This window comes from Trichogramma pretiosum, unplaced genomic scaffold (genome assembly GCF_000599845.2).
Source record: "Trichogramma pretiosum strain Unisexual culture from Peru unplaced genomic scaffold, Tpre_2.0 scaffold9, whole genome shotgun sequence".
Taxonomy (NCBI): domain Eukaryota; kingdom Metazoa; phylum Arthropoda; class Insecta; order Hymenoptera; family Trichogrammatidae; genus Trichogramma; species Trichogramma pretiosum.
Window position 1 is genome coordinate 994,434 of NW_019641697.1, and position 16,424 is coordinate 1,010,857.

The 16,424-nt window shown below is 33.5% G+C and overlaps 7 protein-coding genes across 10 annotated transcripts; 2 read left to right on the forward strand and 5 right to left on the reverse strand.

The window, feature by feature from the left end:
- Positions 1-216: 216 nt before the first annotated feature.
- On the reverse strand, positions 217-1,895 carry LOC106651309 (probable uridine nucleosidase 1). 2 transcript variants are annotated; one of them, XM_014369749.2, is made up of 5 exons: positions 1,831-1,895; positions 1,531-1,750; positions 1,289-1,460; positions 937-1,202; positions 217-857 (listed from the first exon to the last, which is right to left on the reverse strand). In XM_014369749.2, exons 2-5 carry the CDS (start codon positions 1,729-1,731, stop codon positions 537-539), a joined length of 960 nt encoding a protein of 319 aa, XP_014225235.1. In that variant the 5' UTR covers positions 1,732-1,750; positions 1,831-1,895; the 3' UTR covers positions 217-536. The 2 variants fall into 2 exon arrangements, with proteins under 2 accessions (XP_014225235.1, XP_023317930.1); XM_023462162.1 differs by having other exon boundaries at positions 1,531-1,894.
- A 259-nt stretch (positions 1,896-2,154) lies between these two features.
- LOC106651648 (uncharacterized protein C1683.06c-like) lies at positions 2,155-3,682 on the reverse strand. Its single transcript, XM_014370267.2, has 5 exons — positions 3,567-3,682; positions 3,234-3,450; positions 2,991-3,162; positions 2,667-2,908; positions 2,155-2,593 (listed from the first exon to the last, which is right to left on the reverse strand). Exons 1-5 carry the CDS (start codon positions 3,614-3,616, stop codon positions 2,288-2,290), a joined length of 987 nt encoding a protein of 328 aa, XP_014225753.1. The 5' UTR covers positions 3,617-3,682; the 3' UTR covers positions 2,155-2,287.
- A 726-nt stretch (positions 3,683-4,408) lies between these two features.
- On the reverse strand, positions 4,409-7,678 carry LOC106651311 (ATP-dependent DNA helicase DDX11). The gene is made up of 8 exons (XM_014369750.2): positions 6,829-7,678; positions 6,286-6,768; positions 5,658-6,208; positions 5,362-5,585; positions 5,106-5,285; positions 4,955-5,039; positions 4,753-4,883; positions 4,409-4,660 (listed from the first exon to the last, which is right to left on the reverse strand). Exons 1-8 carry the CDS (start codon positions 7,527-7,529, stop codon positions 4,409-4,411), a joined length of 2,607 nt encoding a protein of 868 aa, XP_014225236.1. The 5' UTR covers positions 7,530-7,678.
- A 63-nt stretch (positions 7,679-7,741) lies between these two features.
- LOC106651538 (cytochrome c oxidase assembly protein COX16 homolog, mitochondrial) lies at positions 7,742-8,717 on the forward strand. Of its 3 annotated transcripts, none has more exons than XM_014370070.2 (3): positions 7,742-7,828; positions 8,267-8,312; positions 8,375-8,717. In XM_014370070.2, the coding sequence occupies exons 2-3, from the start codon at positions 8,310-8,312 to the stop codon at positions 8,645-8,647; spliced, it is 276 nt and encodes a 91-aa protein (XP_014225556.1). In that variant the 5' UTR covers positions 7,742-7,828; positions 8,267-8,309; the 3' UTR covers positions 8,648-8,717. The 3 variants fall into 3 exon arrangements, with proteins under 3 accessions (XP_014225556.1, XP_023317932.1, XP_023317931.1); XM_023462164.1 differs by having other exon boundaries at positions 7,827-7,932; positions 8,365-8,717; XM_023462163.1 differs by having other exon boundaries at positions 7,828-7,932.
- Positions 8,718-8,919: 202 nt separating this feature from the next.
- On the reverse strand, positions 8,920-11,371 carry LOC106651312 (nucleolar complex protein 3 homolog; the record flags this gene model as incomplete). The annotated part of the gene is made up of 2 exons (XM_014369751.1): positions 11,294-11,371; positions 8,920-10,844 (listed from the first exon to the last, which is right to left on the reverse strand). A coding segment is annotated over exon 2 (1,914 nt), but the record flags the coding sequence as incomplete, so codon positions are not given.
- A 1,186-nt stretch (positions 11,372-12,557) lies between these two features.
- LOC106651313 (transmembrane 9 superfamily member 4-like) lies at positions 12,558-13,754 on the reverse strand. The gene is made up of 5 exons (XM_014369752.1): positions 13,731-13,754; positions 13,429-13,676; positions 13,207-13,353; positions 12,959-13,132; positions 12,558-12,786 (listed from the first exon to the last, which is right to left on the reverse strand). The coding sequence occupies exons 1-5, from the start codon at positions 13,752-13,754 to the stop codon at positions 12,558-12,560; spliced, it is 822 nt and encodes a 273-aa protein (XP_014225238.1).
- A 551-nt stretch (positions 13,755-14,305) lies between these two features.
- Positions 14,306-16,171, forward strand: LOC106651314 (L-2-hydroxyglutarate dehydrogenase, mitochondrial-like). The gene is made up of 5 exons (XM_014369754.1): positions 14,306-14,353; positions 14,669-14,857; positions 14,945-15,157; positions 15,247-15,438; positions 15,521-16,171. Exons 1-5 carry the CDS (start codon positions 14,306-14,308, stop codon positions 16,169-16,171), a joined length of 1,293 nt encoding a protein of 430 aa, XP_014225240.1.
- Positions 16,172-16,424: the final 253 nt, after the last annotated feature.

Sequence of the window (16,424 nt, forward strand, 5' to 3'; positions counted from 1 at the left end):
GAAAACTGCAAAAGCTTAATATTACACGCATACCACAATTCGGTTTTTTTTCAATAATCGAGCTCTGAAAGTATCTTATGATTAACAATTGAAGTATCTATCGACCTTATAAAACATTTAAAATCGATATATGGTAATCACGGTACAAAGCATCAATGTTTGAAAACTGACATATTATTCAGCGACGAGAGACTTGTTAGGCTTGAAAGTCGGTTCGTCTTATATTTATTTACACTTGGTAGACAGATCCAGTAATCATTTAGCATATTATGTATCTCTATGTGATCGCGATAAAAAGTGAAAATACAATATCAATTGGCACAGTAGGTGCGAGATGGCGCCAGCGATCGAGGCTGTTTTTTACATCGCTGGACTGCACTTTAAAATTAAATAAATTACAAACTTAAGTTTACAACGCCAGCTTTTAAAACTAACGGCAACGATATAAAGATAACTGATAATCTATTACATCACAGCCTGGGGACAGATTTTTTTGCAGTGGAATTAACAATTAGAAATGATATTGTACGCTTTAATTACGAGAATAAATCGACGAGCTTCTTTTTAAAGAAAATCGGGTCGTAATCGTCGACGAGCTCAATGTTGTTCGAGCCCTCTGGGTCGTTTTTCACGAAATTCACTAGGCCCTTGCTCGGTCCACAATTGATGGCTAGCATGCGACCTTGGCTGCTGGTCTTGACGATGTCTTTCGGCCAGACTGCCACTGCCAGAGTCACCGAGTCTGTCGGAGGCCACTTGTCAGACCTTGCCCACTTATCCAGCGCTAACTTCTCGGCTTTGTTCAAAAACTCTACCACCGTAGAATTAATTCGGCCGAATTCTTCTCTTCGCCATTTCTGCAATCGATTTCAAATTCATTTTAATTTGTAGGGTTGTTCAAAAATGATAAGTTACAAATTGTCAAGTGCTAATTACCACGCTGATGATGTGCTTCCTTATGGCCATTCCAGGAAGAATGCTAATTTTCGTTTGCCTCGTGTTGTTGAAGAATATGGCATCGCTCAAAGGGTCCAATCCGAAATTAAAATCGGCTTGAAGCGGCCTCCCGTTACGATCTGCGCTTCCGGTGACGCGCGAACCCATCGAGTAAAATTGCTTGACTCGCTTCGCGAAGTTCGGGTCCAGCAAAGTTGCCTGCGCTGCATTTGTCAGTGGACCGATCGTCAGAATACTGATTTCGCCTGAAATGACAAAGATCGCTCAGTCTTTCGCTCATCGGATACGGTATGTAGCGCTTTTCAGCGAATTTTCGCAAGTATAAATGTACCTGGATATTTCTTCGTCAGCTCGATCATGGCTAAAGCAGCTGGCATCGTCTCGTCGATCGTTTGGGTCAGGTTCTTGTCGAATTGAAAATCACCGAAGCCATCTTCACCAAAGTACGTGGTAGCGTTGAATTTGTCCATTAGCGGCCTTTGCGCCCCCCTGTAAACTGGTATCTTGGCGCCGATTTTGCCATTCACGTGGTTCGTTTGACGAGCATCTTTATTCAAATCTACGAATACTTACATCAGTCCTCTCTGCTTCGCCTAGTATTTTCAAAACGTTTTTCTCTACATTTTCGACGTAGGTGTTGCCGTATGTACAAGTGATGGCCAATACTTCGACCTGTTTGTGAGCTTTTAGGGCCATCATAATTGCGACAGCGTCGTCACCACCAGCATCTGTGTCGATGATCAGCTTTATTTTTCTTTTCTCCAAATAACCCATCGTTTTCAAGGTGATTACACTGCGATTAAAAATGAACATGCCAACACCATTTTCCGTGTAAAAATGTATCAGTATTATACTCAATATTAACTTATGTACCATAGTAACAGTAATATCAAACAGCTAACACAGATAGCAATAATCAACTTTTTGGGTTTGATCTTTGTAAAATAGTTAATGCTCAACATTTTGTGATCGCTTTCAAGGTTCAAGCACAACTGACGGAATCGGAGGGACTTGATAATATTTGTCGTCGAGGAAAAATAATTTAGGTATTTTAATTTTACAATCTTTGTCAGTGCATGAAATCTTATCAGAATCTCTTTTTCAAGTGTTAGATCTTAAGAGATTCATTCCAATTTAACGCAGATTACATTGTTTACTGATTTCTATCAAAATACTTTAATCTGCTGTATTAGTGCAGGCTGATAATGACCTGGTTAGACGGTCGGGTTAGTCAAAATTTAGAATGTATTTTTTATCGATGCTTCGATTAAATTGATAAAAAATATAGTTCTGAGAAGAGTCATTTTTATTGTAAAGAAAAACAATATTTCTATGATTCAAAATTCCGAAGAAGCAAGCTTTTAAATTTTTCTATGTCAAATTTGCTGACGATTTCAACATTTTTATCGGTCGAATCATCATCAAACTTTACTTTTCCTTCACTTGAACTGCATGTTATCGCTGTCATGTGAATTTCATTTTTCAAAGTGACCAATTCAGGCCAAATTAAAGTTGAAATTGCAATAGAATCCGCCGGGAACCAAACTTTTGCATGACTCAATTCGTAATCTTCGACCTTATTCAAAAATTGCATTTCTTTAGAGCTTAAATTACCGAGGGTATCAATCCGCCATTTCTATAGAAAGATAATTTCGATTATGTAGAATTTCTTTTCGGTAAATTTGTAATTCATTTGTTAAATAAAAGACCTTTGAAATGGTATTGTTCATATCCCACGGTGATATTAGACATTTCTGATCTTCCAGTGAGCTTAAAAATATCTGATCGCTCTCAGGATCCAGTTGGAAATTAAATTCGGGTTCTGGTTCAAAATCATTCAAAGTTGCTCCCATGGTATAGAATTTTTTAACATTTTTCACAAAATTTGGGTCCATCGAAATTGCCAGAGCAACATTTGTCAGTGGCCCCAAAGTCACCACATTGATGACACCTGTAAGCCGTTTTTTCTCTTTCAATAATACTCTTACTTAATAAATTTGCATTAAATATATTGCATTAAAATTGTTAACTACCTGGGTGTCGTCTAACTAAGTCAATCATTACTAGCGACGCATGTTTAGATCTATCCACAGTAATTTTGATTTCATGTTTGAACTCAAAATCACCAAATCCATCTTTTCCAAAGTAATCGCTGGCGGTGTAGTTTTTTAGTAATGGACCTTTTGCTCCGGCGTAAACTGGAATCTGAATTATCGCGAAGATTTAATTCTGATCGATTGTGTATGATTTTCACCATAAAAAATAAGTTATCTCACGTCAGTTCGATTGGCTATGGTCAAAGTCTTTAGCACATTCAATTCAACATTTTTCAAGTCTGTATTGCCATAAGTACAAGTAATGGCAACAATATCAAGTTTTTTCGTTTTGATAGCCAACAAAAGAGCCATGGCATCGTCCCCACCAGCATCAGTGTCGATGATCACTTTCGGCACTTCTTTGGAGTCATTTAAACTTGATGCATATAAAAATTCGCTAGAAAACACATTTATTTACATTTATTAAGGGGTGGTAGTACTGACAAGGTCAATCAATGGGAGAAATTGAATTAAAACACAATAATATAGAACTGGCTAATGCATATTACATACCAACTACAAAATAAAAATACAAATGTAATGAGCTTCCGCGAATGCGCCATGATTTTGTCAAGACAATAACAATGAAAAGTATCAATGCTGCTCGTATCAGTTTCGTGTTGATATGACTCCAGCTGTACTCGCAACTGAACTAGATTACTTGAATCGTGTCGAGGAATATAAAGTTTCTGCTCGTAAACCCGATGCGGAATCTTATCTACATTACGTTCACACGTAATCTATTACAAAAGGATAGATGGATCAAAATTTAGTTAATATAACTTTTTGACATTCAAATTTGTTTTTTCAAAGTAGTTTTTAGCATAAAAAATTGAATTATAAAAATTGAATTATTAAATTAAAATGCTTTTAACGCGCGTGAAAGCGATCGTTGAATGTTAGCAAGCAGAAAAATGCATTTTTGGGACAAAAAAGTGACACTATATGTCTATATGTATAAATAATACGTAAGTAGAATACATATTAATATAAAAAAATTATATTACGTACTAAAGCTGCAGAAAATACGTACTCTGAAGCTTTTTATTAAGCGGCCTTGGGGTATATAACACTTTTTATCAATTCTTTAAATAAAAATTTAATAAAGGATGAAGAAACCTTCGGTCAAGATAGTTCTGAAAAAATTAAAATTAGATCGAGAGTTTTATGTTTCGCGCAATGTTTTGGGATATATTACATTTGCTTGTAAACTACAATTAACTAGGATGGGGCAAATACCAATTTAGAATTATTTCCGTCAGACAGGTAAAAATTATATCATCTGCAGTAAATTTATAAAATAAATTTTCATTTATTTACTGAACTCGTAACAACGTAAAACTAAATACAAAAAATTACTGATTGCTTGTTTGTTTTTTTTTCGCAGCAAAAAATCGAGCGAGCGCTTGAACAGCTCCGCTAAATTTTGGTTGCACTGAACAAGTTCTTTGAATCCATCCAGGCAGTGCTTTTTGTTTGTTTGCATATCGTCTATCTAGTAGAACAACTGTTGAATAATCATTAATGTGTCGTACCGCTCGGCCGATACACTGATTCACAGCTTTCATACAGGAATTTTCATAAAAAATGCTACCTGCATTCGAATTCTGTAAAAAAAGTGTAAAGAATTGAATTTAAAGGAAGAAATTTTAAGAATTAAATTTTTCTTACGAATTAGCAAATATTACAAAAAACCTACCACGTTCTCTTTCAAATACTTCATTTTTTCTTGTAATTCTAAAGATTTAATATTTGGGTAAGGCATGCCTACAACAATAACGCATCTACCCAAATCATCCGAAAAATTCAAACCTTCACTTAATTTTCCTCCTGTAATGAAGTAAAATGTATTAAGTATCATGTTAACTATCATGCAGTACATTAGATTTAAAGTAACTTACCAACAACACTAAATAATATTGCTCCAGTTTTAGGTTTTACAGCTTTCTTTATTGAATCACTAAAATTTTCTAATACTAAATTCACCTGTCATATGAAAAATTAATGCAATATAATTAAAAATTAAATGAAATGTTTTTGTAAAAATAATACCTGTGTTGAAGATTTAGGCTCACGAAAAATTGTTTTTTTTAAACCAATTTTAGCTAGAATACCATTGGTTTCAAGGTGCTTAATTAACAATTCTTCATAGCTATAAGATGGTAAAAACACAACTATTCCAGCAGGAATTATATTGCAAAGATTCACTAGTGTTCTGCCTAATTCATCTAACTGAAAGTTACAAAATGAATTTACTGTAGTTGAGAGACAAATAATAATTGAATAGTAAAGTTTAATATTTACTTACAAGTTTAGTGTTTTGTCTATTTTGATAATTAAATTCAAATTCTACACCCGTGGGACCAGATTGTAAGATGCAAGTTAAAATATTTTCTTTTGGAACAATATGATCACAGGAAAATGTCATTATTCTTTCTGGTTTTGCTCCAGCGCTCAAAAATAATTGATCCTTAAATTCAGACATAGGTTCCATTGTTCCACCCGCCAAAACAATAGCTCTTGCTTCTTTAACTGTAATGCCATTTCCATTAAAATAATAATATAACATGTTTTTTAGATGAAAGTAACACGAGACAAACTTACCAATATCACTAAAATGAGAAGCAGGATTCAATAAAAGAAATCGTAAGTATCCATCACCAATAACAGTACCAGGAACCACAAATATTCTACCATCACTGCATTTAGTTTTTAATGTTTCTAAAAAACTAGTAATTACAAATAAAGGACTAGTAATTTGATCTTTATCTATTTCATCTTCATGCTGTTTAATATTTTCCTTAATTTCAGGAGAATCTTTTTTCTGAAGTGATTTTAAGAATTCAGAGACACCTTTTTTCTCTTTACAAGGTTCAGCAACTATATTTTCATTCCCATATTTTTCGGCATATCCTCGCAGTTTGTGAGCTAGCTTGGATTTTGTTATAAATTCTATGAGATCAAATATATTGATTGTATCTATTTCTGCAGATATTTCAAATTCATCCAAGCCAAATAGTTTATTATCAGCATTTTTTGGTTTATCATTTGGAAGAGACTTTGAAGTTCCTCCTAATAATTTTATTAGTTTTTTTAAACAAAAACTTAATTGGCTTAAATGTAATACATTTTTAGCTGTCAGTACAGACTTGAACCTGAAAAATAACAATTTTTCAAGAATGAATGTATGCTCAAAAACAAATGATAAAATTAAACATTAAATAAATTTTACTTTTCTTGGTATTGAGTTAATTGATTAAGGCTCTGTAAAATATGTTTTCCAGTAATAGAGACACTGTGCATTCTTTCAATAGCTTCCAACAAATTATGGGCTTCATCAATAATTAAAACATTGTTTTTAATATCAATTCCCAAACTTTCTCTAGTATTTTTGTGTAAAATAGAATTATATGGTACTAGGATGACTTGACCATCTTCAATTGACTTTCTTGTACTATAGTAAGGACATGTTTTTAGTTCTTCACTGGTCTTAACAATATCTTCAATATCTCTAATTTCGGTTAATATTTCTGCTATAAGTATTTCCTGATTTCCAGGCATATATGGGCAAGACGTGGTTTTAGTTTTAGATTTTTTTATGGTCTTTTCATCTTTGGATGTAGTTTTACTTTTCCTTTGCAGCTGTTGACATAAGTCATTGATCAGATTCATATTCTTAAGGGCTTTTACTTTTGAATTAATGCAATAGTTATTCCTGAAATTTTTTTAAAATTTTCACAAAAATTATTATCAAATGACTATATCTTTAACTTACCTAGATGCTATTGGAACAAGAGAAACTTTATCATTGTAAGGACTTTTCTTTAACTCTCCAATAAATTGAGATAACTGTGAATGTGTCCTTGAACAAAAGTATATTTTGCATTCTTGTTCGTTACTTTCATTATCATCATCATCTTCAGAATCATTGGAATGTTTATCTAATTCTTGCAGAATCAAATCTGTATCCATAAAGTCATCAATATTTTCAACTTTTTCATCAAGTCTTGAATTTTCAGTTTCATTTTCTCTTTTGGTTTTCCATTTATTAACATCTCTTTTTTTGTTTTCTATTTTTCCTTCATTATACTGTTTTACCTTCTGCTTATAATTCTTGATTTTTTCTTCTCGTTTCAAAAGAGCATCAAACTTTTGCTGTAGACTCACAATTTCCATATTAAGAGTCATCTGTTCTGTTTGAGCAGAAAACCAATCACCTTCGTGCTTTTTTTTAATTTCTTTGATCTGAAGCTCCAAATCAGCTTTACTTTTGAGTAACTCGTTTTTTTGTTTCTCTTTGTTATCTAATAACCATTTAAGAGCTCCACAGATGATAGATAGAGTCTTGCCAGTACCTGTTGGGCTTTCGAATATCCCTAAGTTACCTTGTTCTAGGCATGCATATAAATTTCTCATAAAATCCGACTGTATTGGGTACGGTTCAAAGGGAAATGGAAATTCTTCGACGCCACCCATGTTCGGTAGATTTCCCGGATTGCAGAAAATTAATATTATTATTAGCGACCCCGATAGCGTCGGCCTCCGAGTCCACTCCAAGCACTGAAAACTGAAAAATGCGCGCGTATTTCCGTCATATAGTGTAGTGCCCCAGTAGTATGCACTGTGCAAAGTTAAGGCACAAGCATTGTGTCAATTTCACAGTAGCAGACAACACGTGCTCAGCAAACTTTTCTACCGATGATTATTTAACTATCGTTCAGCAAGATAGATTATAGACTCATCTGATTAACTATTTTTGTATATAAAAATATCAGGTAGTTGTAAAAGTGTCCTAAAATCTTGAAATTCTGTCAATAAACTACAATTTTGACACAAGAATCACTAACAGTAATTGAGTAGTGTAAATAAAAACATTTTTGTAAGCTTTTTATGTTATGACTTATTAAGTTCGTCTGAAAATTTTTCATTTTTTATTATCATCGATTTTATTTAAATTTTATTAAATGTATCTAATTGAACCTCTAAATAAGGTTAAAATTTTGGATTAGAAAACTCAAGTCTTAGGTTTTTATACTTAATAAATTGAATAATTATATTAAAAATATATTATTTTTTAAAATTGTTTGAATTAATAGTCAATTCTCGATTTTATTTCGATGATTCTATAGAGTAAGAAAAAACTATAAACGTTTAAAACAGATCTTCTTGCTGACAGATGAATAATGTTTCAATTTTATTACATTTAATTTCAGGTATAACAATTTACTGAAAAGATTATTTTTTAATACAACTGCTATGGTAAGTTTGTCACAAGACTAATTTTAAAGTTGTTACAGTTTACAATAAAAAGTTTTTTTCAGAAAAGTCTACTTTCTCGCAAAACTATCAAGTTTGGCATACCATTTTTAGTATTCATGGTGGGTGGATCATTTGGGTTACAAAATTTTGCAGAAATTAGATACAGATACAGATCTGTTGAAACGGTTGACCCTAAAGATGAAGCAAGAAAGTTAGGTTTAGAAATTAAAAGCCCAGAGAAGACAACCATAGAAGCTACATATGAAGAGTTGAAAAAGACTGATATTGATCATTGGGAAAATAAAAGAATACCCAGACCTGCTGGTTGGAATTAAATAATGTAAATATCAAAGATTAATGTGACTCATTATGTACATATATATAACAAATATAATCTTCAGGTACATTTTTAAAATTAAACATTTTTTTAAGAATGAGACCAATTTATCAATTAAATTAAAATATTTATTCAAGTGTAAAAACTGTACAACTAATGAAAGATATTTAATATAATTATTACAAACAAGTATTATGTACGAGTTTTCTTACTCTTTTTAAGAGTTGATTGTTTTTTTAAGCTTTTTTTTTTCTTTTGTATTAAGCTTTTTTCTTTCTTTTCATTTTCCTTTTCAGTGGCATCAGAAGAATTCAAAGTCGTACTATTAAAACTTCCTTCAGGATCAATAGTTTTAATTAATTTGAGAACTTGATAATCATGCACCTTACATCTTTTAGGTGCTTTTTTAGGCAAAGGTGCTGTTGTTAAAAATGAACCATAATTAGGATCATATGGTTTCTGAGAATCTTGAGAAAACTTAGCCAATTTGTTTAGGGAATATTCATCTGTTTTTCCCAAGAGTTCTTTTACTATACTTTTAGCTGTGGCTTGAATAGCAGTACTCGGATGTCGCTGCAGAGCTACAATTTCCCATAAACTGGTTCCATAAGCTGAAGAGTTTTCAGGACAATCATTTTCTGGTAAATAAAACTGTACCGTTGAATCACAGTCTGTTTCAACTAAATTACTTGCTCCTTTGCAATTTAGCATGACTGGCTTAATCATCTGAATAATTTCTAAGGCAGTTTCTTGGTCTAAGTTTAATGAAGCTGTAAAAATTCTTTTTATAAAAGCTATAACAACACTAGGTGTCATCATTTTATACCTCTTGACTATTACTTGAGTCATTGTTTTCAAAATCACAGATAATTCACTACTAGTTGTTCCTGCATGAATATCAAGTAACTTTCTATAAAAATGTGTGTGAAACGTAGTAGGATCTACATTTATAGTAGCAGCTTGAATATTTAAAATTAATAATGCTGAATGAATGCAGTATAGTTGCTGCTTCAGATTTAATTCTTCATTTTCCAGTAAGTTATTTAAAAATGCAACCAAATCAGCATAAAAGTCTATATTAATGCAGGGGGCGAATTTAGCTAATCCCTCAAGACAAGATGTTAAAATAGAAGAGTTTGAATAATTTTTTAGAGTTCGAAAGTAAATCAAATATAGAACTTCTGTTATTTTTGTGAAGTTGGAGCGTTTTTCTTTGGAGAAGTCCGTTGTTTTTTTATCTTGGTCTTTGTCTTTGACCATACTTTCTGATATTTTTAATCCAAGCAATACAGTTAACATTTCTGAATGAACTTTGTGATAATGGGCTACAATGTATTTGTTTATTTTCTGAACAATTAATAAAGATAACTGGCCACGTTTATCTTCTTTAAATAGCTCAGAGAAGCAATTTGCTACCTGCTCCCTTATATTTACAAATCTATGGTTCAGATAGGGAACTAAAAAAGTTGCTATATTGGTAGAAAAGTTGAAATATGGTTGCGATGTAAGAAGCTTGCACATCACTTTTATGCTCAACTTTGCTAAGTATATATCATCTTTTTTCATCTTGTCTACAGCTATTTTTTGTTTCAAAACTCCAACCATTTTCTCTAATTTCTTCAAATACTGCTCGTAACATTTGATAATGTGGGTTTCATATTTTTGTAATTGGATTGTTTCTTTTTTCAATGGTCCTTCTTGCGAACGAATGGAATATTCAGGCAGAATATCTAAAAATATTTCTAATAACGCCTTTATAGTCAATGAACATACTGTTACACGGACGTTTGCATTTTTCTCATCCATAAACCTAATCAATGCTGTAACATTTGAATATCTCTTTTCAGGATCTTCAAGTACTTCACTGGCCAGCTCTCCAATTTTACAACGATAAGCATTTTTAGCATTTTCTCTTTGAGCTATTAGCTCAACCATTGCAATTGGTCTATTTGGATCTACTTGAATTTCCTCACTTTGCACTACAAATTTTTTATTAATTTTTTTCTTTTTCTTTGGAGGCTCTTCTGTGACATTCTGATTTGAGTCCTCTATTTCAGTGGCAGATCTTTGGCCAAGTTTTTTCACAATTGCACCATCTTTAGTTTTAATTGGTAAGAGTAATTTAAGGTTGTCTGGTTCCGATTGCCTTTTCCTCGACAAATCTCTCATGTACTCTCTCTCCATTTTGATAGATTCTAAAAATATGAAATAATTGTGAATAATTGAAATCAAGCTCGATGGATAAGTGAAATATGTCAAAATTTTTTAATCAACAATTTTCTTCGAGTTTTTTTTTTATCATTATGCACTGATAAATCTAAATATAATAACCATGAAGTTTTGAAAAATTTAATTTATATTTTGACATATTGCACTTAGTGACATCAATAATTTAAACTAAAGTTGGATAGTTGAACCAGTGTATGACCGTTTTGGAAAATATTCTATGAAAATCAATTAAAATTACTTTTGGATTGACGTTAAAAAATTTTTTAGTGAATGATTTATCTTGGCTTCCACATTTCTCGTCACCATATAACAAGGAAAAAGTATAATTATTCCATATCCAAAAGTGGTCAATCGCTGGTTCAAGTATCTTCTACAATCATATTAAAATTTGTTTGATAATTCAAATAAAACTAACATTTATAATGCTAAGAGCTAAACACGTGCTGCGAAGTACAAAAACAGTAAATACACTACTAGCGGTATGGAGTATTAACTTGGACTGTTTCAGCTGCTTATTGGGCACTGCACGTGCGACGTCTGCAATTACCATTTGAGTAAACTTTACGTAAGAAGAATTATCATCTGAGTGCGCGGTTTTATTAATTTTCGATTATGGCGGTATGTGAAGTGTGAACGTTATTCGATGCAGTCGTATAGTAAATTGATAATTCGTAATTATATAGAAAAAGCCACATGACACGACTTATATTTATATTTAGTTTTGTAATTTGTCAAAATACTTATTCTGTAAGCAAGTCATAATTAAAAAATTTACACTGACATAACAATTTTCAGAATGATGGTTTCATTCCTCAGTTTACGTTTGAGACTAAATTTTATTCGTTAAACTTAAAAAATAATCTTCGAACCCCAGTTCAATTAAGATCTCGAAAATTGATTCTGGATTAAAAATTTTTTGAACTATCACAATTTGAATGGACATTATTTACTAAGAACATACCTAATTGAGAAAAAAAAACAATGTAGTAATATTTTTATTCACGTAAAAATGATTATTTTATTTCTCGTATCTTTTTAAAATGATAATAAAATTATTCCAAAACTTTAAAGCGTTTTATTTTGCATTAATTATTAATTGGCTTAGGAAAAAAGATTAAATAAATATAATTATGTATCTTGATGTATTATATTCTATTATAAGCGGGGAAGTTTCTATAAACGTAAATATTACTTGTCGTTACAGAAAATATATGTCGATTAAGACGCGCACAGTGAGCTCCTTTTTACGGACCATGACATCAAACTTAATAAAAATTTTATTTTTAAGAAAAGGGTTGAAAAGATAAAATGGTTAAAATGAGACGCCGTCATCGAATAAAAAAAAATTTCAAAAATGAATAAATTAAATTGTACGACTTGGAATCAGTTTTCAATTATGTTATTTAGAATTCTTGTACGAATCCAAGATATTTCACGTTGAGTAGCGTTATAATATTGAAAATCTCAGGAAGGTAAAAGTGTTAAGAGCGAGCAAAGAAAAAAATTGCATAAATTTAAGAAAAAATACATTACACATTATAATCTACCTGAAAAGTATCCAGCTACTAGTCCAGATAAACTAAAACAATAAATTCCACAAGTTCCTACAGCTCCTCTACTAGCTGATTGAAATATTTTAAGCATGAAAAAAACTAAGATTCATTAAATTATAATTTATTTCATATCAGAATATTTATAAATACAGTAAATAAGTCAACAAATACTTGAATACCACTACGAATAACAGCAGCAAAAAGCAGAGATTTAATGGGAGGTCTGAATACATCTGCATAAACAACGTTCCATCCAGTTCTTTCTGAAGCTCTCTCTAATCTTGCAATACCATCACAATTATTGTACTTTGCTATGTCTTTTCCTACTTGACCATGCAACAAAGCTAATGTGACTCTTAGAAAGTAATATTATATTTTTTCATTCTTTTTTATTAAAATGATATATTGTATAATTTTCAAGGAATTAAGTTACCAGAAGATAAAAGTAAACAATACGTTAAGCAGTTTATATTAAGCCAACGAATTTTTATATAATTCTTTGTAACATAAATATTCCATCTACTGGCCCAACTAATATCAGGTTCTTCCTTCCATTGATATGATAGGCTAGTTTTAGTTTCAAATAATTGTTAATATACACCCTATTTTTTTCATCAATACCACCTAGATAATAACCAGGTTGTATATCAATTTTATCATTTAGATTAGTTAGACTTGCTGCTGTGAAATCATCAATCAATCTGTAACATAAGAAAAATATATTAAATTCAGTAAATTTGTTTTTACCCTTACACAAAAACTTTAGATATCTTACAAATGGACAATGTACTCTTGTTGAATTCTTTCAATGACGAGTAAAGAATTACTTTCTTTCCAAGTCATGGGTTCTGTTGGCTTATCACAAAGAAGTTTGCAAGATATATTTTGTGCCATAGCAACTTCGTAAGGTGTATTAACAATTCTGAAATATTTCAACAAGCATGACAATTATTGTAAATAATGTTCGTACTAAAAGATACAAAATTTCCAAACTCACATGTCACCTCTTAACATTTCCCATAAATTTTCAGATTTATAAGATAAGGTACCATTTTTGGGCAAACAAAAAGGCAACGAATAATATTCATAAGATAGTTGTGTACGTAAACTAAACATTTTGGCAACTTCCACATCAATTTTCTGGCTTTTTTTGAAGTCTGTAGAGTCTCCTAGGGCATAAAATGAGTTAACCTCCATGAGGAGCAATACCAGAACTGCAACAGTCCACTTCCATTTTATTTTATTCTGCAAAAATAAATGATTTGATATAGTATATTTTTGCTAATTTTGAGTGGACACCAGTTGCTTGTTGTTATGACACATGTCGATCAAGACACGCACAATGAGCTCCTTTTTTACAGACCATGACATCAAACTTAATAACTACTTTAAATAAATTTTAATTCTAAGAAAAGGGTTGGAAAAATAAAATGGTTAAAATGAGACGCCGTGATCGAATAAAAAATATTTCAAAAATGAATAAATTAAATTGTACGACTTGGAAACAGTTTTCAATTGTGTTACTTAGAATGTTCGAATCCAAGATATTGCACGCTGAGTAGCGTTATAATATTGAAAATCTCAGGAAGGTGAAAGTGTTAAGAGCGAGCGAAGAAAAAAATTGCTTTTACAATTTAGGACAAAATACATTATGCGTACGTATTTTAGTAAAGGACGTAAAGTCAGAAGAAAAATTTTTAAACAAAAAGTGTTTAAATATTGATGCGAAGCAAATTCGTATTTCAAATAATATTTTTTCATCGTGTATAGAATGTTTCATTTCACATGGTTCCGAGAAAACATGAATCGTTTTTACTTTGTTTATGTGGAGCTAGAAAATCTGTTTAAAGGTTATATCTTGAGCGTGTTAAATGATGACGAAGCTAAGAGTGCAAGTTTTAGTATATGTCAACATCAATAGAGTAAGTATCTATACTTGTAAAACATTTAATAAATTTCTGTGAGTTACGAGCGTCAAGTCGAAAATCGTTTTTAGACCTGCGTCAGATTTTGATAGTATAACTAAAGCGGATCAATCATAAGAAAATATACCGATTCCTATATTATGAGAGTCGCCGTCTCGAGCAGTGGAATACTCAACAATATTTTGAAAACGATCGATTGTCAAAAAAGATTATCGTCAAGGTTAGTAAAGATAATAATTGAGACGCTTCGAATGGAATTAAAAACATTCAATCTTTACTTTGATAAAATGAAGCTCGAAAAAATGCGAGCAGCTGGCGTACGACTTGACAATAGTCGGTGGCGGCATCATAGGCTGTGCAACTGCCCGAGAGATGAAATGTCGCCATCCAGAACTGCAAATAGCAATCGTGGAAAAAGAAGACGGAATCGCAAAGCATCAGACGTCGCACAATTCAGGTGTCATATTCACTGGCCTCTTCTACAAATCAGATTGCGTCAAAGTCTGTTTTCACGTATACGGATATAACTACGCGCACAGCTCGCTCGATTTTAGTCAAATTTTGCCAACCAACTGTATGATATTTCAGGCGAAGATGTGTTCCGATAGCATGAAGCAGGTGTACGAGTACCTGTGCAAAAACGACATACCGCACAAAAAGAGCGGCAAACTCGTGGTCGCTCAAACCGATGACGACATTTGCGAGTTGAACGAGCTCTACGAGAGTGGCCTGGAAAACAAGTGCCCCGACATCCAGCTGGTCGAGCGGGAGTGCATCGCGAATTTCGAGCCGAAATGCAAGGTTTAACGTTTAGTCGAACGACGCGAGTCTCGTCGAATTTTCAATAATAATATAGCACGGGATATCGTTTTGTGCTTGCTCGTGCGCAGGGTAAAAAGGCTCTCTGGTGCCCGTGGACGGGCAACGTCGATTGGTCGACCGTCTGCCACCGTTTTGCGCGAGATTTCAAGGAGATGGGCGGCGTCATTCACGAGAACTTCAAAGTGGCCGGTTTTGCCGAGGCGATCGAGAGCAAAGGCACTCGGGAGCTGCATCCACTTTGCGTACATTCGAAAAATCAGGTAACTTGTAATGGGGAGAGGTAACGATGGTATGGAGCAGCGGATGGCGAAAATTGAGCTTCGTTGCCCAATGTCGTTTCAGTACATGCACACCAAGTACGTGTTGACGTGCGCTGGACTCTTCTCGGATCAACTGGCCAGGATGAGCGACTGCCCGCCCTACCCAAAAGTGATACCGATGCGCAGCGAGTACCTCAAGCTCAGAGAGAGCCGACAGTGTCTCGTGCAAACGAACCTCTACTCCTTGTCCAAAACGACCAAGTACCCGTTCTGGAGTCTGCACTTCAATCAGGGAGTCAACGGCGAGGTCTTCCTGGGTCCGAACGCGGTTTTCGCCATGTCGAGGGAAGGCTACGCGTGGCGAGACGTCGACCTGCAACACTGCTCCAGTCTCGTGGCCTGTCCCGGTTATCACAGATTCTGGACGAAGAATTTCGTCGTCGGCGTCAATCAGTTCGCGAGATCGCTCGTGCCCCGCCTGAGCGTGAACGAGGCCAAACGATACATACCTGCATTGACGCCGGACGACGTGGCCAGAGGCCCGACCGGTGTCTCGGCCATCGTGGTCGATCGAGACGGCTACGCCCTCGACGATTTCGTCTTTGACAATGGCCCAGGCCGCATCGGTCAAAGAATACTGCACCTTCGTAACGTGCCGTCGCCCGGCGCCAGCGGTTGTATGGCGATTGCCAAGTTTCTTGCCGATAAAATGGAAAAAGAATTTAAATTCTAAACTTAATCCTATCTGTTTCCTTATAATGCTTATTAAATTGATTATTTCAATATTTCGCACTTGGTTTATTTATTTTTACATTATATACTTTTGTTCGCACACCAACCAAAAGTGGCCCCCCCACTTTTCATTTCAAAAATTCAAAATTTCGTTTCAAAAATGCCGTTGTAGTGGTACTACTGCACGCATCGCTCGAAAGGTTATCGCGCCAAAATCTCGTAGCCCGCCACTTTTCGCCACCGAACCTCCGGCA